The sequence below is a fragment of the Miniopterus schreibersii genome (assembly GCF_964146895.1).
Source record: "Miniopterus schreibersii genome assembly, chromosome: 11".
In the NCBI taxonomy this organism is placed as follows: Eukaryota; Metazoa; Chordata; class Mammalia; order Chiroptera; family Miniopteridae; genus Miniopterus; species Miniopterus schreibersii.
This window is the reverse complement of record NC_138111.1, coordinates 45,971,095-45,995,524: the sequence shown is the minus strand read 5'-3', so window position 1 is coordinate 45,995,524 and position 24,430 is coordinate 45,971,095. Positions and strand designations below refer to the sequence as shown.

General features: G+C 40.0%; 1 protein-coding gene across 2 annotated transcripts in view; it reads right to left on the bottom strand.

Annotated features, from left to right (window-relative positions):
- The window catches only part of KDM4C (lysine demethylase 4C), a 306,318-nt gene that overhangs the window by 91,706 nt on the left and 190,182 nt on the right, over window positions 1-24,430 (bottom strand). For both annotated transcript variants that reach the window (XM_081151625.1, XM_081151626.1), the window contains 2 exons: window positions 11,716-11,771; window positions 9,192-9,300 (listed from right to left, as the gene is read on the bottom strand). In XM_081151625.1, the coding sequence (XP_081007751.1) occupies window positions 9,192-9,300; window positions 11,716-11,771 (165 nt within the window). The remainder of the gene's footprint in view (window positions 1-9,191; window positions 9,301-11,715; window positions 11,772-24,430) is intronic.

Genomic DNA, 24,430 nt, shown 5'->3' with positions numbered 1-24,430 from the left:
TCAGGTGCGTGCCCTTGACCCCATGACCCTTCGCTGCAGGGGCCCAAGGCTATAACCACAGAGCCACACCAGCCAGGGAGAAAATTTTGTTTATTTTAAATTAAATAAAATTGAAAGTTCAGTTCTTCAGTAATGCAAGGGCTCAACAGCCCTAAGTGGCCAGTGGTTATCCTATTGGACACATCAGCTCTAGGTCGTCAGAGGCTTCCTCTTCTCCAGACTCACCTCTCTCTCCTTACACTTCATGCTCCAGCTCCACTGGGATTTCATTTCCCAGACCTTACATTTCTCTTCCACTTCCAGGCTACTGAGCATACTGTTCATTCTCCTGACCCTTCTAGCTAGCTCTTCTCATCTTTCAGGTCTCAGATTAGGCATTATTAGCCATTGCTTCTTCCAGGAAGCTTCTCTATACCCCTATACTGCCACCCCTTGTACCCCAAGTCTACTTAGGTTCTTCAATACATTCTGGATTTTTATGGTAACAGATCTTTTCATAGTACTTTGCAATTGCTTGTCTCATTTTCAATAACTTCCATTATTCTGCAGTATCTATAAAAGTGAAAATAAACTTTATTTATCACCTAACCACATAGCAAGTCCTAAATAAATATTTGTTGGACAAATGAATGACGGAACAAATGAGAGGACACAAGGAACCTACTCCTTCCTTAGAAATATTTATCTGCTCTGGTCCTGACTAGCTGGAAGGCAGTTTACAGAGATTTATGCAGTGAGGGGTTTCATCATTAGTCATAAGCAATGAGGAACCTTGAATGAAACTACAAGCTAGGTCCTTCACGTTCTCATTCCATCCTTAAAACCACCCAGTTTACAGATGAGGCCCAGAGAGGTTAATTTGCAAGGTCAAGTTTGCCTACATGGAGGACACAGGACTTGAACAATCTTCATCTAGAGCCTACACACTCAATCTTAGTGTAACAGGCTTAGAACTGCATAATCCAAAGGGTATTCGGGATGAATGCAGAGAACCTTTGATTTTTAAATCAATGAATCCCAACTGTGGCTGCCTGAAACTGCTGGTACCTGCATCTGTGAGCTCATGTTAGAAAACAACATCACTACATTGTGGGAATATACCTAAAATATACCACAGTGACTTATGTTAAATTAATTACAAGTATGAAAAGATTCTCATTTTATACAAAAAAGCATTTCATAACTTTTTTTGTTTGTTTCTAAAACAACCTTCTGAGGGAATAAATAATCTAAGTTATCTAAAATATTAGCAAATTAAATAATAATGAATCTACTATTTTACAATAATGACTGTTTCTTTGAAAAACTATAACCTCTCTGTTGTCAATCACTGTTGATCAAGCAAAACCCTAGTGACTGCTTAGAGCTGTCTAGCAGCTGCCTCGGTGTGGCATGTGTTTGTTGGTACTGACCCAGTCAATGTTGAAGTGAAAGGAGTGACCCCCATCTCTGAAACCATGACCCCAACTCACTCAATTAAAAAATCTATCAGTAATCACTCCTCACATAGACAAGATCAGAAAAAAACGGACCATTCAGCAGTGCAAGCTAAAAAATAAGATTACTCTCTCACAATACTCTAATCATGAATTATCTGAAGTTCTACTTATCTGTCTAACAATGTTTTTAAAATTAGTCCTCAGGAAAAAAAAAAAAAAGAGTTCAAAACTAAAAATGTAAAGGTTCCAATCAATTTCCTTTTGCCTCACAGTCTTCTTTCAGCAGATAAAGAAAAATCCATAGTAACAAGATAACATTTCATGCATTTACACATTTTCTCCTATAGACATCTACAGCCTTCAGAAAGTATATTATTTGTAGTCATGCCCATCTGACATTTTCCATTTTACTCAAAAGATTTTATGGTTTGGTATTACAGCAATATACAAATTTGACAGCTTGCAACAGGATCTAGTCCCTGTAGCAAATCATTCTGACAGTTAAGAACTATACAACTACTAATGTACTTTTTTTACAGTACACTTATTTAAAAATCTTACAAAGTTGGGGACATGTGTATGTTGAAGTCCTGAAGAACATTCTTAATGACACTGTAAATTTTATACTGGACTGATTAAATAATAGGACCCTACACACACCACAATTATGTCATTTGTATTATCACTTATTCCTCCCTCAGTTCACTATTAAAAGCAAATTTTTCCTCAACCGCACTGAAACAATAAACTTGCTCATCATTGTTAATGTTTATTATTCTCTTAGAATTCCTCTTTGTCTTGAAAAATAACTGGAGATGTGAATAAGTCAGTACATGAGTTAATGCGGAACATGATGACTTTTTTTAATTTCCTTTAAAAAGCTACGTTTTTTTCTTTTAAAGAGATGAAAGATAATAAATATGTCTTTACATTTCCTGAAATGCATTAACAGAGTCTCTGTCAAATACAACCGTGATTCCTCTAGAAAGAAAGCAAAGCTGCTCGCTAACACTGCTGTAAGATTAAATAAATAGGACTCAGGGTGATCTTGCAGCACGAGAAGCAGACCCCATCCCTCTCTCAGTAATTCCGTTTTTAGTATTCAGTACATCTGATAACATAAGCCAGTTAGCAAGAGAACAAGTGCCTTCCTTCTTCTAAGAAATAGGGAGCCTGAATGTATTCCCCAACCTCGATTCAACTCTTCAGATGGAATACCACAGTGAAACCACTCTATTTTCAGAATTGATGTACCTTTCAAAACTATAATCTTTGGCTTTCAAGTTCACTATTATTTGCCTTCAGGTACAAATTTTAAAGTGTATAGAGGCTTCTAAGCAGAATAGTTGGTCTCAGCCAGATACTAAAAGGCTTGTAGCTCAGTCATCATTGCAATGTGAATTCCTTTTCAAAATAATGTTCTTCACTCAGAGAACACTTGTGCCTGGTTCACTTGTCAAATACAAATCGGATGGAGGTCATCGAATGCCTGGGGGCAACTTCAGCTATTCCAAAATTCATTTCTACCTTTATCTGGTTGCAGAAATAAGATTTCAAATGTAAAAACCCTAGGAAAGCCTAAAGACATAGAAACCAAAGGCACTGTGCTATGCCACTGAGGGGGATGTGTGGCCAATGAACACCACCAAGTTTTTTATGCAATAGCAACAATTGAGATAGACATCATTTGCTTTGATACATGTGATTTAATATTTAAATGTTCTTACAACACTTCTATTTGAGAATTTTCCCTTCAAACAGGAAGAATGTTTAAAACTAATGCTTGCATTTAGGATCTGATGTAATTTTCTAAGATTTCTTAGAATCCACAAACCTGTCTTTCTGTCTCCTTAAATAAATTCCATAGATCTTTAATTAATTGAATCTTCCAAAAGTGATCAATGCATGTAATAGACATTCATGGTAAGTATGTAACAAATACCAGAATTTCATGCTGTTTTACTCCTCTCACTGGGTTTTTTAAATGTTTTTCCCTTAAATTTTATAATCAAATTTAAAGGTTTTTTTGGTGATCTGCTTCCAAAAGATGATACTGATACTGGAGGCCATTCCAGCAGACAATACTGCTGTCTTCTGTGTGATCACCCTATAAAAATATTGTTTGCCCTCTCAAATTCCTGTCCTTAATTCTTCCTGATAATTTTTACCTACTTTTTTTTTATATTGTGGAAACCAAAAAGAGACATTCTAACCTCATGTGTGTTTTACATCTCTCTACTTCTTTGTGTGTGTGTATGTGTTCTCATCTTTGCACAGTTGTGTTCCTCTTCCAGAGACTCAGTTATGACCATGGTCAACCAATCTATCGGTAGAGAAACAAGACAGAAGGAAATAAGAAAAGGAAATGACTGCATAAACTCTAATATCTACATCATGTGGGACCAATTGCTCTCTTTTTGTCCTCAGGCACACCAACCATCTGTGACTCCAAAAAGACCCCTCATTGGTGATTCTCAGCATACCATTCAAGTGGGAAGTGGGAAATGTCCTCAGCACCCTGCCAGGGGCAATGCTCTGATGTTTGCTAGATATGCAGAGAAGGTATTGAAGCACATGGAGAAGGAACTGGGGAAGATCTGCCACAAGGATAACTTTTCCTATGTTGAAAATTCATTCAGAAGCAAAGGAATCCATTCTAAATGAGTAGCTAAGAAAAATACTAAGTAATCTAGAATCTGCATTAATAATAATCAGAACACTTAAGCTGACTTCTGAATATGACTTTGGATATAGCCTATTCAGGTAACTTTCAGCCATTTCTTTCCTATAAAAGGGTAGCTCTGCTTCACATAACTTGATGCTTTTAGATAGCAACCTGCAGCATTTTTTAGATGATGCAGCTATTACTTTAATAACCCCTGAGATAATTAATTACTCCACACAAAAGCTAAATACTTTTAAAGTAAAAAAGGAACGAACAAACCAATTAGATAAAGACCACTATAGCTAAATATATTTTTGCACTAAATTGTTTTCAATAACAAATTTTGTTAATGTATTTCAAATTATCAGCATTGTAAATAAAAAGATAAAATAAAATAAAATAAAATAATAAAATAAAATAAAATGCAGTATCTTGAAAGTAAGTCTAGTCTCATCATTGTTGTCCATTTAGATATCTGATGAGTAGAGACCATAGCTGTGATATTACCAAACAAGGTGGCTGGATGAGATAAAGGTTCACACCATTTTAGGATTAAGGCACACACCATTTTAGGATCAACATAATCCACTGGAAAGCACTGGAACTCTTGTTTTCCTTCTATTTGCTGTCTTTTTTTCTAATGGTCATTATTAAGTAAGAGGAAAAATCTGCTAAAGTCAACAAATCCTTTCTTACATCCTCAACAAAAACCTTCCTACACAAATAATTATACAGAGGGGTATTTCAAGAGCTACATGTTGAACTTATGAATAAGTAAAAGGCTAACAATAGTATTACCAAAATATTCAAATACTTCTGCATGCATACCAGTATTCCACAATCTAGAAAGATTGCTAATAATAATGAGCATTGTTTTAAATATATAGCTTTCATACTTCAGAAGACATTTTAAACTCATGTTGGCCATCACCCGTTCTTTAGGCCTCTTTCAGTTACTGACTTTTACTAGTGTTGCTTAGTAGAAAAACACTAACTTGCCCCAAGGGAAAGCATCTCCTTTTCAGATGACTAAATGAAAAACTGAACTAAAAACTTGCCCTCTGGAATTCAGCCCTTTGAATGCACAGCAAGCAGCACTTTCTCTGCCCTGCCCTGCTGCTATCCCTTGGGCTAAAGCACCCAGCATGCATCATACACACACACTCACACAGGCTCTACAAGTGTGGGCAACTTGCTAGGAGAGGTGATTTAAGAGCAAATGGATGGGAAACTGGTACATCAGCACCACCTAGTGGGCACTGGAGAGAGACTCAGAGTACCCCTGGATGCTGCTTCATGGATGAGCAATTTGTTCTATCTACATCAGGTCACTCCAGTTTTTAATCCCCAACTGACCAAAGAGGTTCCCAGATCAGAACTCGTAGACAACAGAGCAAGTGCTGCATGGGTGCCCCACAGGCTCTCTGAAGTACTGCGAGGCTCTATGACCTAATCACATGTACCCAGTGATGCCAATAAGGAAATCAATGCCTTGGTTTAGAGCAGTGCGCACAGAGGTGTGCATGAATTTATCAACACAACCTTTTTTTTTTTTTTTTAATCCTCACCAGAGGATATTTTTTCCATTGCTTTTCAGAGAGAGTGGAAGGGGTGGGGGAGAGAGAGAGAGAAATAGAAACATCAATGTGAGAGAGACAAATCGATTGGTTGTCTCCTGCTCTCAAGCTGACTGGGCCCAGGGATTAAGCCTGAAATGGAGGCATATGCCATTGGTGGGAATTCAACCCAGGACCCTTCAGTCCGCGAGGCAACACTCTAACTACTGAGCCAAACCAGCTAGGGCTACCACCACAATTTTTTAAGAGGAAACCATAAAAAGGTACAAACCATTTGGCATTGTCTGATCAAACTGTCCAGTCATATAATTTTAAGACAGAAGCACAAATTATAATTTGTTGCTGCCTTTTATTTATTCCATAAATATTTACTCAGTAACTACTACCATGTGCCTGTGTGTGCACACACATACATCACAGAATTTAATCTTTATGAAATTATTATTCAAGACTGTTTTGATTTCTATAAGAAAAGGTAATGTTAAAATACTAAATCAGATTATATAATTAATACAGTAGCAAATATGCACATATAGTGTGAAATTCTGTTAATTTACTGACAACCAAGAAATTTGAACAATTGGCCAAAAAAAAATCTCTAGGAAGTTTTTAAAAGCAATTAAGAATTTCTGTCTTCTGTCTCCAACTTCTTTCAATCAAGATAGTCTTGTGTAAAAATGAAAAATTTCTCTGTACGTGTATGTCTTCAGTGTAGATCAGAGGGTTCTCAGATGGGAGTGACTGTGCCTCCCAGGGGACACCTGGCACTATTTGTTCAAGGATGCTCAATCTACCATGCACATGACAGTCACCTAGAGCAAAGAAGTATCTTCTCTAAAAGGTCAACAGAGCCAAAGTCGAGAAAGCCAGATCTAGACTATAAGATGCTAGAAGACAAGAGCAATGTCTTATCCAAAAATACACAGAAAGTATTTGGCAAGGTAAGGTAATAATTGTTTGGTGAAATAAGTTGACAGTCACATCTCACTCATTCTTAATATCCCCCATCTGTGTGAAGAAGAAGGTGGGTGGACAGTCTAGCATCCAGAAAAGGGTTGGCTACAGCTCCAGAAAAAAACTGAAACTACACTAGCAGGCACTCATACATTCACTGCATAGACATAGTAAAATAATTTGCCTATACATACGTTGGCCTGGGTGAAATAACACACAAAACTACTGCTCTGACTTCTGACTGGCTGTGCACTCATTTGATTACTTAAAGTTCGAAAGAATGCTAATGTCGGGAAAGAATGTCCTTGACTATAATAGGGCAAAGCATTCTCTGGGAAGGTGCGCAGCAGCGCGCACACACACACAATCGCACACACACACGATCATTTGTAAATTCTGTTATTCAAAGCCAGCCTGTCAGAGTCTGATCACCAGGAGACAGTGCGTAAGACCAGGGCACAGACAGCACTGCAGGAGGTTCACCAGGTAACGGTGCTGCAGTGAGGGTCCTTGGTGAAAAAGTGACCCAGGCTTCTGGCTGTTGCCCCTTTGCAAATAAGTATGGCACTTTTGAGTGATTTTTTCCCCCCCATAAAATGAAGTTTCTCCTTGAATTTTCCCATTTAGGGTAACCACTGTGAGCATTTTGATAAACATATTAAGAAATTCTCTCTGTATATAAAATTACACTAGAAACAGGAAAAAAAATGTGATATATCGCCTGCTGTTTTCACCCAAATTGTGTCATGGACATCTGTATGTCAACAGTCAGTTCTACGCTGTCATTTGAAATAGACTTTAGGTGATCTTAAATTCACTCAAGACATACTCTTGTAAAGGTACCAGCTGTTTAAGGATGGAAAACATTTCATAAGGAATATGCAGTCAAGGGGAGGCACAGCATTGCAAGGAAAACAGTAAGCTTTGCCATTGTCCCATGAAATCATCAGATTCCAGAGTTCTAGATACAGCTTCCTGAATGGCACTGAAATGATCATGCTGCCCCTCCCTGCAGTTTCCTTAAAACCCCTTTGGGATTGGTGTGGATAACAATACACCATTAAGAAAACACTCATGGACAACAGTAGTCAGGATGAAGGTCCAACATCAAGAGCAGTGATCATTCATTATGAGGAGCATTAACCTGGGGAACAGAAGTCATCTTTCAATGTAGTGTTTGAATTTTTGAAAATATGTATTACTTGGAAATCATAAAAAATTAAAATGTAAGATATTTGTTAGTATTTGTCACATTAAATATTAAAAATTCTTTGACATGTGAACTCAACATTTTTTTAATATCCTACCTGATAGCAAATGTTTTTTATTTCTTATTGGTGTGTTTTTTCCACTGGTGACCAAGATATAAGATTTCAAGCTTTCCTTTGGAAGTCCAGGAGTCAAAGAATTGAACTTTAAAAGGCCTTTTAAATGACCCATTCATATCTATCTCATTCACAAAATTTCCATTACCACATCCTGAGCATCCCAGTCCCACCGCTCATATCTGCAAAGCAGTCATCAGCTCCATAAAGGGCCACTGTTTTCTAGCAATGTGAAATCCTTGAGCTATAATGAAAAGTAATAGTGTTCACTTTCCCTTCTCAGAGAAAAAAAGACATTAGATTAGATTCCAAGTACCTGAGACAGAGACAGTAGTACACCCAGTTCCCTGCTGGAGAAAAGACTAGTAATGAAATGAGTAACAGTAAGGTAGAGCAAGCGCTACAGCTACAGTGCCTGAAACATCCTATAGTGGAAGGACCCCAAGTTAAAAATAACAAGAACTGAAGATCTTATAGGGTATTGTCTATGTGTAAGATCTGCTCCAGTATTTTAAGGTTATGCAATTTACCTTTAGGAAAAATTCTCATTAAATATGAACTACATAAGTCTAACCTAATGATCTTTTGGTTCACAATTTAACAGAACTCCAGAGTTACTTCAATGTTAAAGACATTAAAGACCTATCTTTTTCAATAAGAAATACTCTGAGTAAAGAGAACCAGTGGAAAGATTTTTATGAAAGTTTCTAAACAGGTCAGAAGATAATTAGCCAGAGAGTTTGGCAAATTAAATAACTTGTCTTATTCGTGAGAAAATCCCTGGGTAATAATAAAAGGTTTTGTATTCTCTACAAGTCTCTTCTTGGTGAAGAGACGATGAAATCACAATAGATACATTTTGCTAAGTTAAGACCAACCAACGAGAGGGAAGAGACAGAAAAACTAAACAATTTAAACAGGGATAGTTGGACAGCGCAGGTCCATTACCAAAAAACCTCACCAGATAGCCTTGAAAATTCACATTAACCCAGGAAATGGAGTATTCTTTTGCCTTATTACAAACAGAATCTGAGGAAGGTTATATAAGCATACTTACAATATAACAGGAAAAGAGTATGTACAGATAAGTAAATTTAGGCTGAAGGAAAAGGTAGAACAATAAAATCAACCTAAGAGAAAAATCGTCTTGGGAATGTGTGTATTAATAAAAATATTCAGAACTTGAAATTAATGCTAATTTATGAGTTAAAAAAGAAGCTTTGCCACTCACCAATTTTAACCTCTGTAAAGGTATTCTGCCTACATCTATCTGTGTCCTTTCTGGGACATTAGTGAACCGAACTTCTGGGACCGCGACAGCGCACATGACATGGGCCCACCTACAGAAAAGGAGACATTAAACATCAACAAAAGTTCCCTAAACTTATATACCTCGTACTTAAACCAGGCGATGCAATTCTCACAGGGGGGAAACACAGAGATAAGAAAGAAAGCCAAGAGCCTGAATCCATCACAGGCAGACTACTCTTTGAATTTTAAACCTGTTAGGTAATACCTGGATGGATTCAGGAGTACACCTGCCCACCACTGTGACATGAAAAACTAGGTGAAGACCAAAGACTCGATCCTATAATATATGTACAGTTTTCTATGCTTGACCTGCAAAATACTGAAATGTAGGCTTGCTGGTTCATTTGATACTGAAATGTAGAGGTGTTTAATATACTTTAGCTAATTAATTAATATGTGGTAAAATTTTAATTCAAATAATAAAAGTTATGAACTGGGTATAGCACATAATCTTTTTACATAATACAAATGCCATAAAGCAAACCAGGACAAATAGCAAGTTTTCTATAAGAACTAATACTGCTTAAGTCTTTAATTAAATTGTTTCTCATTGCAATCCCACCATAATCAAAGGAACCTAGAGATAAGAAATGAAATTAGCTTGCTCCCTTGTTTCCTACTTAAAACCTAGTATCTCCTTCCAAATCCTGAATTACTCCAGAAAAATGGCAATGTCCCCACTGACACCATTAAGTTTTTCATAAATGTTGTGCCCCAAACAAAAAGACTCTTGAGGTTTAAAAAGATCTTCAAAGAATTATCAAATCCACCAACCTATTTTAAAATCAAAAGCATATTTATTTCACTCAAACAATGCAAGACTCCATCCTGTTTTAAATGCCACAGGAAGAAAGGATGAGTGTCAACCCCATCAGGGCATTCTTTTACATCTAGATAAATACTATAATTCTACAGCAAACACCATTTCTTTTTGCCCTAGCCCAAGAGTAGGAAGAGAAGTTCTTATCACCCCTGCTTCACAGGAGCCACCTAAGTCATCTCACAGTCTGCATGACCTGTACAACATCATAGAACTAGTCAATATTTTTAGCATACTGCCAATCACATTAACTGTGGAAGATGAAGATCCAATATTAAGCAAAAGTACAGTTTCTTAGACTAAACTTTACTCTTCCTTAAAGCAGTCAGAAACATGTACATGCACACAAATATGCAAACTGCATCATAACATTACACGTGGGGTCCCAAGTCCAGTGCCAGTGGGACCACACAGGATGTAAACAAATAGTGTACAGGTTAAATCATGGTAACTTAGGCAGCGCGTGCCCATTTAGGCCAGGTTCTCATCCCAACTTGCTATGGCCATATAGAGATGCACAATCATTTTTCAAGTAAAGATAAAATCTGGATTATAATAAAAAAAAATTTTAACTTTTGAAATTTGATCAAATTTACAAAATGTGTATTGGTCAAATAAAACATATCTTAGGGCTGAATCTGGTCCTCAAGTGCCAGCTTAAAACCTCTGCCAACCCAGGCCAGAGTGGCTCAGCAGTTGAGCATCAACCTATGATCCAGGAGATTATGGTTCTATTCCCAGCCAGGGCACATGCCTAGGTTGTGGGCTTGATCCCCAGTAGGGGGAACGCAGGAGGCAGCCAATCAATGACTCCTCATTGATATTTCTGTCTCTCTCTCTGTCTCTCTTCCTCTCTCTGAAATCAATAAAGATATATATATTTTAAAAAAAACACAAACAATAAAAAAACTCAGCCTAAACCTGTCTACATGTTTCTATTTCCAAAGGATCCTATAAATGCTTTGACCCAATTTTAAATATTAAAATCAGGTCACAAAAATTAAATGCACAGAAAAATATATTTTAACCATCATCATAAAAACCTTATTACCTTTCTTTTATGTTCACTTATGGCTTTCCTTCCAGACTCTTCATATTCTCCAACTGGCCCTTTTAAATCTTAAAATCAATGTTTCTCCCTGTGTTTCTACTGTAGTACATACATTTTCTTATTAATTTGCTGGTGTTAAAAATAAATGGTTTTGCTTTAATGTTTGACCATGATTGATTCTATTTATCTGAAGATAACATTTCACTGTTTTCAGGCATATTGTTTTTATTAAACTAATAGAATTCATCATATTAAATGCTAGAATTCTAATGGCACCTAGAATGATATGGGGTGCCTGCCTTCATTTAAGAGACTCTGTTAGTAAAAAGGGGTTGTTCTTCATGGTGTCAGAGACATAGGACAGGAGCAAGACTTAGAACACCTTTGTCCAGGAGAGGTGAGTGTGGTGTCTTAATGGTCCCTAAACAGACTCCCACGCTCATATCTGGACAGCACAAGCCTTGGAACAATGTATCCCAACAATGACAGGTAAAGCAAACTGCCACCCAGAGGCTCAACCATTTAGACAGGAGAAGAAAACAGTGAAATTCAACACAGGAACATCTTACTTACTTATTGTTCTTCGTTTCCTTAAGAGCGCCCCCTCTCAAATTGCACAGACAGCACTCCTGGGGACAAAAAGAATACCACATAATTATCAGACCTATACAGTAAAAGCCATTACTACTTAATATTCCCATAAAGTCTATTTTTTTATTTTAAAATAAAACCATCAGGAATTTTATGAAGAGAGGTGGGAAGGTGAGGGTATACCGAAAAATGTCCTCAGGATGCACAGCTCCTAGAGGAAACCATCATTCTCCTGCTACCATGTCCAGCTGCCATCTGCGAGGAGAGCGGTGGCACAGAGAACTTGGTGGTGCCTGGAGAGGTCTGAACTACAATTCTAGAACAGAGGTGACACCTGGGTTCTTTTGTGATCTGGGAATCCCCTCAGGTCAAGATGGCTAAAAAGCAGAGAACTGGCACACTTCATTCACGGAGAAGCAGGAAGCTCTTTGTGAAAGACGTGAAGGGAGCAGTGAAAAGGGCCTATGACAGAAATAGCAGTTTGAGGAACATGAAAGAGATGCCTTTTAAAGGAAGCTGAGAGTCAACTCGAGGTCATAAAATCGTCATTCGGGTCTTCCTGTGGGCAAACGGTATTGGATGATTGTCCGAGACATCCAGGCTCCCAACCCCAGGGGACAGGGCGGTAAAATGTGTCTCCTCATCCTCCTGACACAAGTTTGTCTTTTTGGCATGTTTGTGTGTCTTAGCTTGACACGCATGTATATGCACATTCTCACTCTAAGATGACTCCCCCCCTCACTACAAATGCAGACTTTACTCATCATTTCTCCTTATAACCCTAGGGAAAAGTCCATGAGAAAATAGGGTCAGAGAGCAATGCAATGCCTTTTGTTGACCTAGAACTTTTTATTAAATACTTAAGTAAGTTTTTATTTTCAACTTCAAGCTTGTCCTCCCAGTTTACTGCATTAATAGAGTTTTAAAAAATAGTTTATGAGCTTTGGGTGATGAGCACACGATGCAGTGTGGAGATGATGTTTTATTGAATTGTATACTTGAAACCTGTATGGCTGTATTAACCAATGTCACCCCAATAAATCCAATTAAAAATAGTTACAGGCTATTTTGTTCTTTTTTCTCTAAGCTGTATATAAAAAATTTCTTTGTCTGTTCTCCAAGGTGATCTCTCATAAGTAATTTTGACAGATCTGCCTAGCTTTACAAGGACTCTCTCTAAAGTATCAACTATTAATAATGGAGCGTCAGGCTCCACAGCTTTTATTTTTCTGAGGATAACAATAACAATCAACTAAGGAAAATCAACATATCTGTGTAACTCTTAACAGGCAACAAAAAAGGCAAATGACTGAAGACATTCAATGGTTTTATGTGTCTGGAATGTCTCTGAACATCTATGTGAAATTTCCTAGATGATTATCAATGGTTCAGAGTAGCAAAAGCTGCTCTGTCTACATACATTTGAATCCATAATAAATCCAGCTCAAGGGGATAACTCAATGGAGAATTTCTCTATCCACATCATAAAGCCTTTGAAAGAACTTGTTCTGATGCAACACACAAGGAAAGGAATATTTTAAAATCCAAATACTAAAAATGAGAACTGGAATAAGTCAGATTAGTCAATAATAATTTCATATAACATCACTAATTTTATATTTTTTCCAATAATTAAAGATACATTTGGGGGCGGGGGGAGAAAATGTAAACAAAACACAAGGTCAAAATTATATATAAAAAGGTGTCAGTATAAACATGAGAATGAGGCAAGGGAGAGCTGTGGGCTGTGAGGAACTCAGACACTCAGAGAATTAGATGTCTGATTAATGAAACTAGTAGCGAGAAGACACCTAAAGGGACACGTTAGCAGAGTTAAATACAGCAAAGCAGCATGGAAGCTGCTTTAAGCACCTGATTAAGATCATTAACAGGTACACATGTTGCAGAGCAGGAGGAAAAGTCTTCTAAAGTAGAATATGTAGACTTAAGATTTTTTTTTTTTTAATTCGCACCTGAGGATATTTTTTCCATTGCTTTTCAGAGAGTGTGGAAAGAAAGGAGAAAGAGAGAGAGACAGAGAAACATCAATGTGAGAGAGACACGTTGACTGGTTGCCTCTGGCATGGGCCCTAACCAGGTCCAGGGATCAAGCCTCCAGCCTAGGTATGTGCCCTGACCAGGAATTGAACCCCAATTGCCTGGATCCAAGATCAACACTCAACCACTGAGCCACGCCCGGCAGGGCTGCCACATTCACTTTAAATATTTCTTCTCACCCATTCTCTCTTTCTTCACTTTCTTGGACTACAATTTTATATAAATTGAATAGACTGCTACTTTCCCTTATATCTCTGTTCACTTTTGTATGTTCAAATTGCTAAAGTACCTAATGAAAAAGATAAGCAACATATATGAAGAGAAAGAAATTCTTTAGCAAAGTCTTAAAAACTGTTTGGACAACAAATTAAAATGGTAGAAATGAAAAAATATAACATCAGGAAAGAAGGTGACTGCTCGGTATAGTGAGGTTACCATTCTTGTCAGGAAGTGAAGTCACTGTTCTTATCTGAGTAGATGCTTGGGGCAGGGGACCCAGGCAGTGACATCACTTCCTGAGGATGGAGCCAAATAGAACTTGGAACCCTGGTAACCCGGCAGCCACATTCTACAACAGACCTATAACCACTTCATTTGGTGAGAGACATTGGAGAGAGGACACCATGTTTTCGTGTTGTTTGCCATTGTTCCGACGCCGTGAACCCAAAAGAGGCAGTAGGGAGAGTATATTCCGCTGTGACCGGCACTGGGTTCAGACTCAGCCCAGACACCTATGGCCCTTCTCAAGGCAGAACCCAGAGGTAACACAGGGAGGCTCAGGCCAGTTTGGATTGGGCTGGGCCACCACTCTGGTCCAACCTTACCAGCCCTATGTCCCATCCGTGTGACTGTGTGTGTGTGCTTGTGTAAGGGGGTTCACACAGGGAGGGCCTGCCCGGACCAAGAAGAGATTGGAGGAATCAGAAGCCTGGTGGGCCTGTCATGACCACACCCCAGGTGAAGACTGATTGGGTGGAAATGGAGTGTGGGCAGCGCCCCCTACCCGAGGTTTATCCCGAGCCCTGGAGGTAAATCCTATTTCCGCTGGGTGGAGGGTCTGCACAGACACAGGGCTGGGCCTGATCTGGGAGCAAAAGGTCCAGTGAGCAGAAGCAGCAGTGTCTAGGGCCAGACACAACTTGAGGCCTCCCAACTGGCTGCCAGTCACTGTCATTACAGAGATCAACAGAGGACAAGGCGGAGCAACAGCTGGTACATGGAGACCCCCACTGCATCTCCACCTGTGAGGGGCCAGTGAGCCATATGACGGAGGGCCAGAGCAGGCCTGAAGTGAGTGCAGTCACCTGGTTATCTGAGGAACCAGTTGCCGATGGATGGCGGGTGACGGACTCCTCCCTAAAGCCACCCAGGTGCCATAGGCCTCCAACCCCAAAGCAGCCCAGGCTTCACAGGAAGCTCAAATTTTTCAACTCAAACCTTGAGCATGGAGCTGATGTTAAACAAACCAGGCAGGATAACCTGGAGACCAAGGAGGCAGAGCCCAAGGGTGAGAAGGTGGGGGATGTGGGGGTAGAATGGGTGGTGGAGGTGCATGGGAGCTTATGGGAGGGATTGGTACCAGAAACACAGGGAGCACTCCCCAAGGCTGGCCAGGAACGAAGACTGGCCTCAGACCACGCAACTGCTGGACTGCCAGTGGGGAAGGTGTCCTGTGGTAATGGGTCCTGGGCTATAGCTGTGTTCTGTCTTTGGAGGGGGGCACATGGGAATGGCAGGAACGTGGGTGGTCTTTTCTCCTCTCACAAATCCAGCACCAGCCCAGGAGGTAGAGGTGGCTCCTGCTGTAACACCTGATGTCCATCCTGAGAACCCCAATGCAGAGCTGCAGGGGTATCCACCTCCAGTGGTCATGCCACTTCCAGCAGCTGCTCCAGCTGCAGCTCTGGAGCCAGGGTTGGCCTGTACACCATCTGCTGATATAAGTGATGCCCCACCAACCGTGGCTGAAGAACCATCCTCAGAATCTGCCTTGGTTCCTGCAACACAGGAGAAGCTGCCCCTGGAAGAAACACCAGGGCTAGCTCAAAGACTGCTCTCACTCAAAGAAGAGGCTTTACGCACACTCACTAAACTTTCTGACTTATTTTATTTCATTGTAGAATTTTGGTTTTCTCCAAGATGTACTTTACTTTTGTATTTTATTACGTTTCTTCTTTGGGGTTCTTTTTTGGGGGCTGCTTTTATTATTTTCTTTTTTAAGTTTCTAGCCCTTATTTTTCTGATATAAATAAGTAATAAATAAAATTGTTTGTATTTTAAATGGTGCCATTCCTGAGCATGAAGTACATTCAGGATGTTGTGCAAGCATCACCACTATCTAGTTGCAGGATGTCCCATCACCCAAAAGGAAACCCTGCACCAAAAGTACTCTCCCCCCACTCCTCCTGCCCCTGGCAACCCCTGCTCTTCTTTCTGTTTCTGCTGCTTTACCCATTCTGGACGTTCCCTATAAATGGAATCTTGCAATAGGTGCCATGTTGTGTCTGCTCACATATTTTTATTTGTTTTTATCTGAAATAGCATTTTTGTTACTTGGAAGGCAAATCCCAGATGGATTAGAGATCAGATGTTAAAAAAAAGAAGCCCTTTTAGTGTGTGCATAACCTTAGGATTGAGACCACTGTACTAACTTGACCACAGGGCCAGAAGCCAGTCAGGCAACGGCCAGCTCTTCCCTTGACCCCCACCAAAACTAGAAAAGCGCATAAATCTGGAAAGACAAACCACAAGGTGGAAAGCATTACTCACAACCCAAGGCTAGAGAAAGGTTTCACATCCCTGTGGTGCAGAAAACTTTCAAAAGTCGGTGTTTCCTAAAGGAACAGAGGGCAAACACATGCACTTCCAAAGAGAAGCAGTGCACATGCCTCTACATATCAGAGGTGCCCGACCTCCCCAATGGGTACATACCCACTGTCAACACCAGGGAAAGAGCACCATCACCATCAGAATGGCAGGCTTCTAGTCTGGTGGCGACCAGCTCTTGGAACAAAGTGAGGCAGCAGAGGCCCTAGCAGGCCCCCTGGAGAGAAGGGGGAGAGACCCCTCCTCTGGAGGACAGTGGGCAGGACCCGCCAAAGGTCCACAGGTGCCCCCTGCACCTGGCAGTGCTCACCCAGGAGGTCACCCCACAGAAATTAGTGCACAATTGTTCAAAGATGTAATTTCGAGACTACCCATCACAGCACTGACTAAATAGCAGGGAATTAGAAAAAGCACTAACGTCCATTGAGAGGGGATGAGATCTACCAATCCTGATCCACATGGATGAGGGAAGCTGAGCAGCTGCTAAAGTGGGTGGAGGGGCCTCTATGTGCCAACAGATAAAGACCTCAGGCGTCCTCTCATGTGAGACACATGGACCACCTGTCTGTATCCAGGATTCCACCTGTTAGATGCCATACGTGTGATTTCAACAGGAAGACACACATATGTGAATATGAGTCTGCCTGTGACAGAAACAGACAAAGAGAATGAGAGAGGCAGAGAGTAATATTCACCAAGCCACTCATGAAGGTCACCTATGGGGTGGCACTTGCAAATCTCTTATCTTCTCCTTGAGGTGATGTCTAAGTTTTTTTATAATATCACTGATAGTTCTAAAAATATTAAAGTCCTATGTTCAATGTTATCCACTGATCACTCATCTATGGATTAAAAGTATATTATTTAATTTTTAATTTTAAAGGATTTAGGACAAAAAAAGGTTTATTATATAGTAAAATAATGAATTCTAAAGCAATTCAAAATCAAGTAAAGAACAAAGTCCTTCCAGGGAGAAGAGCTCTGACAGGGGGTCCTCACCATTCCAGTCCTTCCTCTGTGTGTGTACGTTGTGTCAGCTTGTACACATGTGTGTACCTGTGTTCCCATGCTCATGCATGCATATGTGAGTGCCTGTGCGCGCGCGTGCGCGCATGTGTGTGTGTGTGTGTGTGTGTGTGTGTGTGTGTGTGTGTCTGGGAGGAGGGGGGTGTACTGCGGGTGTTGGGTGGAGAGGTTCTAGGGCGTGTTCCCTCCCGGAACTTCATTTCCCTAGGAGTGGACTGCCAGTCAGTCCTCTCCCCCCTTGGCATTTTCTCTGTCCCCACATCAAAATTTCTGAAGCCTCTGCTGTGGAACATGAGCCATTTCTGATTTTTCACTCCCATCATCGTGCTGAAGAGAATATCTGCATCCATAAATCTTTATTTAGGATGGGTCTGTAGAAGTGCAAATTCTCTGTCGAGTATAAATATGGTTTTAAGGTGTTCGGGGCAGTTCCCTACATCCGAGGTCACCTTGTCCACTTTGAGCCTTATTTGGGAAAGTAGGGGTGCCGAGACCTGGGGCAGAGACCTCAAGGAGGGAGGGAGAAGGAGAGGCTGGGAGTGAAGGACATGAAGGTACCTGGAAGTGACACACCCAGCTGGAAGGTCCCATCCATCCTTCCTGTGCCCTACCCATGTCCCACCCCTCAACACTACTCCTATCCCACACCAGTGCTGCCCTGATCCATCAGTGGACTGAGCTGACCAGCCTGGCTCTGCCATCCAGGGCCCTGGAGGGTGGGGACTGCATAGTCTGGCCTGTTCCCTCTCCCTGCAAGTGCAGAGCCCCTTCCTCTCTGTCAGGAAAGCAAGATCTAGGGAGTCTCAGCCTATCACAGGGACCACTATGAACATGCTCTATCCAGGTAAAGTTCTCAGTTGCAATAGCAGGATCCACCTGAGCTAGTGTGAGCAGAAGGGACTTTACAAAGGATCTCATCGAAGGTGCCAGAAGGTAGGACATCAGGCTGGAGGCTGTGGGGCAGGTCACAGCACCCAAACCACAGAGGTCCTCCAGTGGTGACCCCAACCCTGAGCCAGCCCCCAGCCCACATAACCAGCACATCCAGTTTCTCTGAGTGGGGCTCTGCTTAGTGGGGATGAGGGAGAGAGCCCTCATCTCATTCAAAGTCAGGTCAGGTGGAATCCACTTGGTCTGAGGCTGCCAGACGAGACCACAGTCAGTGATATATCTCGTCTGCCCAAAAATGGGACCCCCAGACCAAGCAGAGAAAATAGGTCCTCGAGGTGGGGACTCACCAGGCTCTCCCTGAAGGTACAGAGAAAAGCCCCAGATAATAGGGGGACCAGGAGAGAGGGGAGAGGAGGACATTTTTGTGGATGTCAGTCTTCTAACTGATTTTAACATAAGCCAGACCTGGAGAAAGTGTTTTCAAAATACAGATCTGGTATCCAAATATATTTTAAAAACACTTAATCCTCAACAATAAGAAAACAAACAACCCAATTAAAAAATAGGCATAAGCTCTGGACAGACACCTCCCCACAGAAGATACACAGACACCAGGGGATGCAAGAAGGTGGTGGAGTAGGTGGAAGGTACACTCACCTCCTCCCAGGACCAAATGCAAAAGACAACTTAATTATAGGACAATCAACCTAATGAAGACTAACTGGACAGAGGTCTTATACCAAGGATTACATACAAAGCCACATCCAGAGTGGTAGGAAGGATGGAGACATGTAAAGAGCTGACCCCAAACCCACAGGGCGGTAGAGAATCCACAGGAATATTTCAGCTGCAAAGCCCCCTACCTCCAAAAAAGAGGCGCCTACATAATATCTAGCTGTAAAAATCTGTGAGAATTCCATCTGCCGGGGAGACTTTGAGGGGTCGGTAGAAAGTGAGGTGTCTTCTTAAAGATCCAGTGCACAAAAATCTCATTTGCTGGCACTCATCTAGGGCTCCAACAGAGACATGAAAGCTCAGAGCAGACTGGAGTCATACAGGGAGAGGGGGCTAGAGGGACAGCTGTCTCCAGATGCCATTTTCTCACACTGCCCACAGATGCTATCTTCCTAGGTAGAGCATTCCCCTCCATACAGCATCAGCCTGGGGGAATGCACTAGCCCCACCTTCCAGACTCCTTGTGGCCCTGCCCTGCTAAGCTCCAACCCTGTGGAAGAGTCTGCTGGCTGTGGCCAGCCTGGGCCAGTGGTGCAGACTTTCTTGGAAGGCTCTGGAGGAGATCCAGATAGACTCAGGGGGTTGCAGAGAAAGACAGAAAGAGACTGAGTTCTGTGGCTCTGAGGTGAGGGAGGGGAATAATGAAATTATACTGTTGTGAGGTTCTTACACTGTTTATGAAGAAGGATGATATCAGGAGGTGAACTGCGATAGTTTAAAAATAAAAGTTGTAATTTCCAAGATCCACCTATAACAAAGGTCTCATGAAATTCCCCAAATATCATTAAGGAATGTAAGCTTATAATCAAAACTCAAAACACATGCAAGGAAATATGAGCTCCATGAATAAAAAAAATAAAATAAAAAATGACAGTAGAATTAGATGCATAATAATCTCAGAAACAAGTTGTAAAATAAGCATTTTAATATGTTTAATAATTAAATGTGGGTATTAAGAATGTAACATACCCTAAATGACAAATCAGGTTTTTTTTAATTATATAAAAATTCTATAAACAAAAAAATTTGAAATTTAAAACTTAAAGGACATGGCCCTGGCCAGCATTGCTCAGTGGTTAGAGCATCAACCCACATAGAAGGGTCACTGGTTCTATTCCCAGTCAAGGGCCTGGGTTGCAGGTTCGATCCCAGTCCCAGTCAGGATATGTGAGGGAGGCAACCAATTGATGTGTCTTTCTCACATCGATGTCTCTTCCCCCACCCCCATTCTCTCTCTCTCCCTGCCACCTTCCACTCTCTCTAAAAATGAATGGGAAAAATATCCTTGGTTGAGGATTAATTAAAAAAACAAAAATTAAAAGATATGTTAAATAGCAGACTACTCTTAGTTGAAGAATTAGAAAACAGAAAGAGAAGAATAAACAAAATTAATACCACAAACTCTTCAATAATGAATTCTACTGAAGTCTATGTGTGCATGTGGGGTGTGTGTGTGTGTGTGTGTGTGTGTGTGTGTGTGTGTGAGAGGGAGAGAGAGAGAGAGAGAGAGAGAGAGAGATGCTCTGATTCATAATAATAGATTCCAATTGATTTATAAACCTAACTTCAAGAAGTAAACAGAACTATAAAAGTAATAAATGAGATTGTAGGCAAATATATTAATGAATTTAGGGTAAGTACAACTTCTTAATATAACATTTAAAAGACAAAAGGCATATTGGGAAGATTAATAAATTTTGAATACATCAAAATTTTAAAATTCTAAAGAATTAACAAAATGATAAAACAAGAAAGTATTTTCAATACAAAACAAAGACTGTTATCCAGAAAATATTTTTAAACCCACACTGATGAGAAATAGGCAAAAAGATTCAAAGATTCCTCATTGCCAATAAACACATAAAAGATACTCAACTTTAAAAGTAAAGAAAATATAATAATGAGATATTATTATATCATTTCTGATTTTTAAATCAGAAAATACATAGTTTGGGGGATGTGAGTTATTATGGTACCTCTGGAGAGGCATTTGGCATTATCAATCAAAATTTTAAATGCACATAAGTTATAACTCAGTGATTCAATTTCTTGGAATTTATCTTAGATAAACATTTACATCTATCAGAAGGAATAATGTATAATGGCTATCATTTTATTTCTGTTTACAACAGAGAAAACAGTTGCCTCTGGGAGGAACTGGAATTATCAGTTACTTAGATTTTATTTGTCATATCTGAATTTTTCAATAAGAATAGATTCAAGCTTGAAATTTAAAATAGTAATGAAAAAGATAGTCAATCTATAAATACTGAGTTAGTAAGAATTATACAATGTAATATGAATGAAAACACTATAAGGCATGTTAAATAAACTGTGATGCCATTTGGGTCCCCCAAGAACAGCAAGAAAATATAATAACATCAGTTTATGTAAAGATCTGAAAGGTCATTGGCAAAATAGCAGCAGTAGTTTTCTGTAGAAAATGAGATTTAAAAATCTGAGAGTGCTGGATATAGGAAACTTCCCTAAAAACATTTAGTACTCTTATATTAAACACGCACATACACACAAAGAAATTAAAACTTATTTTCTATTAAGTATATATAATTTAAAGTTAATATAACTGTGGAAGTTTATCCTATTGTGTGTTTTTTTACTTAAATGAAAATTTTAAATAGGACACCTATGATTTCTTCAAGTCTTTCAGTGTGCTAAAACTTCTCTCCAACCTAACCTATGGAGATACCAAAATTGTGCAGCCTTGTAGAACAAAATAAATAAATAAAATTAAACAGCCAGTGCTCATTGTCATCCTTGTTTCACCTTATGTTTAATGAGCATACTTTTCCAGGAACATAACGTCCAGTATAAAATGACTTGCTATTATAAAGATTTAAATATACTGCTAGTCAACCACTGTCTCCTAAAACAAAACAAAGCAAAACAAAATACTGAAATGCCTGTTAAGACATAATTACTTTATAAGGCTGCTGTCATTCTGTCTCCCGAGTACAGCATCAAAAGATCCATTCTATTGTAGCCCCCACACACTCACCCCAGGGCAGCTGAAAGCTGAATGAAAAAGTATAAAATCAGATCATGTTCTGAACATTGTACCTTTCCTGTACCTTTCCCTCACCTAATATCACGCACAAAATCTCCTTTTAGCAATACCAAGTATTTTTAAACTTCGGTTTCATAAAATCACCACTGAGATGAACAGCTAGTATACCAATTTACAACATGAAATGATTTTGTTATGGCTCGGTTATTAAACCATGAAAAAGAGAGTTTATAATCAAAGTGCTGACACAACATTAGCAATGGTGAGAAGGACATTGTTGTAATACACCTATCACAGTTGCTCGGTATTTGCAGTAGAGGGAATTCATGTTCCAATGCCTCTTCTATAAAACATCAGTTAAACAAATGCCAATACCGACATTCTCAAGCTGCCTCGTAAGAGGCTCTCATTTTAGCTGACGTATCCTTAAGTGCCACTAAAGCCAATTTTCAGTGCTATAAAAAAATTATGAGACTGAAGTACCTCCCCACACCCTTATTTACCTGACATGTTCATAACAGAAAAGCAAAACCATAAAATAGGGCTGTCTGAGCTGGGAAAACAAAAGAGTAATTAATCACATTAACAGAAAACTAGCTTACAAAGTGCTGATCAACAAAACTTGGAAGAACCATTTCTGAAGATGTGGCTCATTTATCAAGGTTGGTGAGAGGGCAGGATCTCACACAGGACAGGGCTGGCATGACTTCTGAATGATTAGGGAAGTGAATGACAGATTTCCTGCAGTAATCTTCTGGATGGAAATTCAATAGGCTCCAATGAATTTTATACTAACAAATGAGTTCTCCCATTTAGATGCCCACATCTAAATTTGTAGTATAAATGAAAATATACTTTAAACAAATATTGGTGAATCACCATGTTCTAGACACTGGGCAACAGTAGTGAATGACAAAGACCTGCCCTCAGTGAACTTACATTCTGGATGAGACAGCAGCAAACTAAATCAGTAGATTATTTAGATGGTAGAGGACGTTACGTACTATGGGAGTGGGCCATGGAGTTACCTAGAGAAAGGTGATGTCGTCAGATCCTGCTGGTCAGAAAGTAAGTGGGAGAATATCTGATAAGGCTTCCTGGGCCATGAAAAAAGGTGATGACTTTACCCTGACAGAGATGGAAAGCCACTGTAAAATTTGAGCAGAGCCAAGAACATGATCTGACTTCAACATGTTAATTAGCTCATTCCAACTGTTATGTTAATAGCAAAGGAGGTTCAATGGTAGAAGTGAGAAGGGAAGTTAGCAGGTTACTGCCTTAATCCAGGAAAGAGTTAATGAGTAGATTAATCTGGGTAATGTCAGCAGAAGTGACAAGGATTCTAGATTATTTTAAGAGCAGAAAAGACAGGATTTACTGCCAGACATATATGGGGTATAAGAAAAAGAAAAGCATATCTAACTCTTAAGTTTTGGGCCTCAACAGCTAGAAGGTCTGGAAATTGGGAAGCCTGCAAGAGATCTGGAATTCAGTTTGAGACAGTGTGGATTTGAGCTACCCATTGGACATGATGCTCAGGAAGTTGGCCATAAGGATCTGCACCTCAATGGAGAGGCTGAGCTGGAGAGAGAAAGGTACAAGCCACCAATGACTAGATGCTGTTACGAAAGCTATAGGACGGGATGAGATAACTGAATGGGTTAGTGTAGAGAAGATGCCCACATTTTGAGCTCTGGAGTGTAAAAGGAAGTGGCTGGCTGGTAGAGCAGGAGGGAAAGCAGGAGAGTGCAGGGTCCTGGAAGCCAAGTGAAGATGGTGGTTCACACAGGAAGCAGTGACCTACTGATTTGCTGCTGCAACAGATGTTTCTAGGGAAACATGGGGCAAAGCCTGTGACTGGAATAAGTTTATGAGAGAAGTAGGGGAAAAGAACTGGAGAGAATGAAGACAAGACTTCTAAGGAGTTTTACTATACACAGGGGCATGGAGAAATAGGGTGGGAACTGATGGAGAAGAAAGATTAAGAGAAGTTTTTTGTGTATTTGAAAATGGAAGAAATAATAACTTGTGTGGATAATGAGAATCATCCAGAGAGGGCACCATTGGTGATGAGGGAGAGAAAGGGATGAGCTATTGGAACTATGATCCTGTGTGTAAGAGAGGGGATGGCCTTAG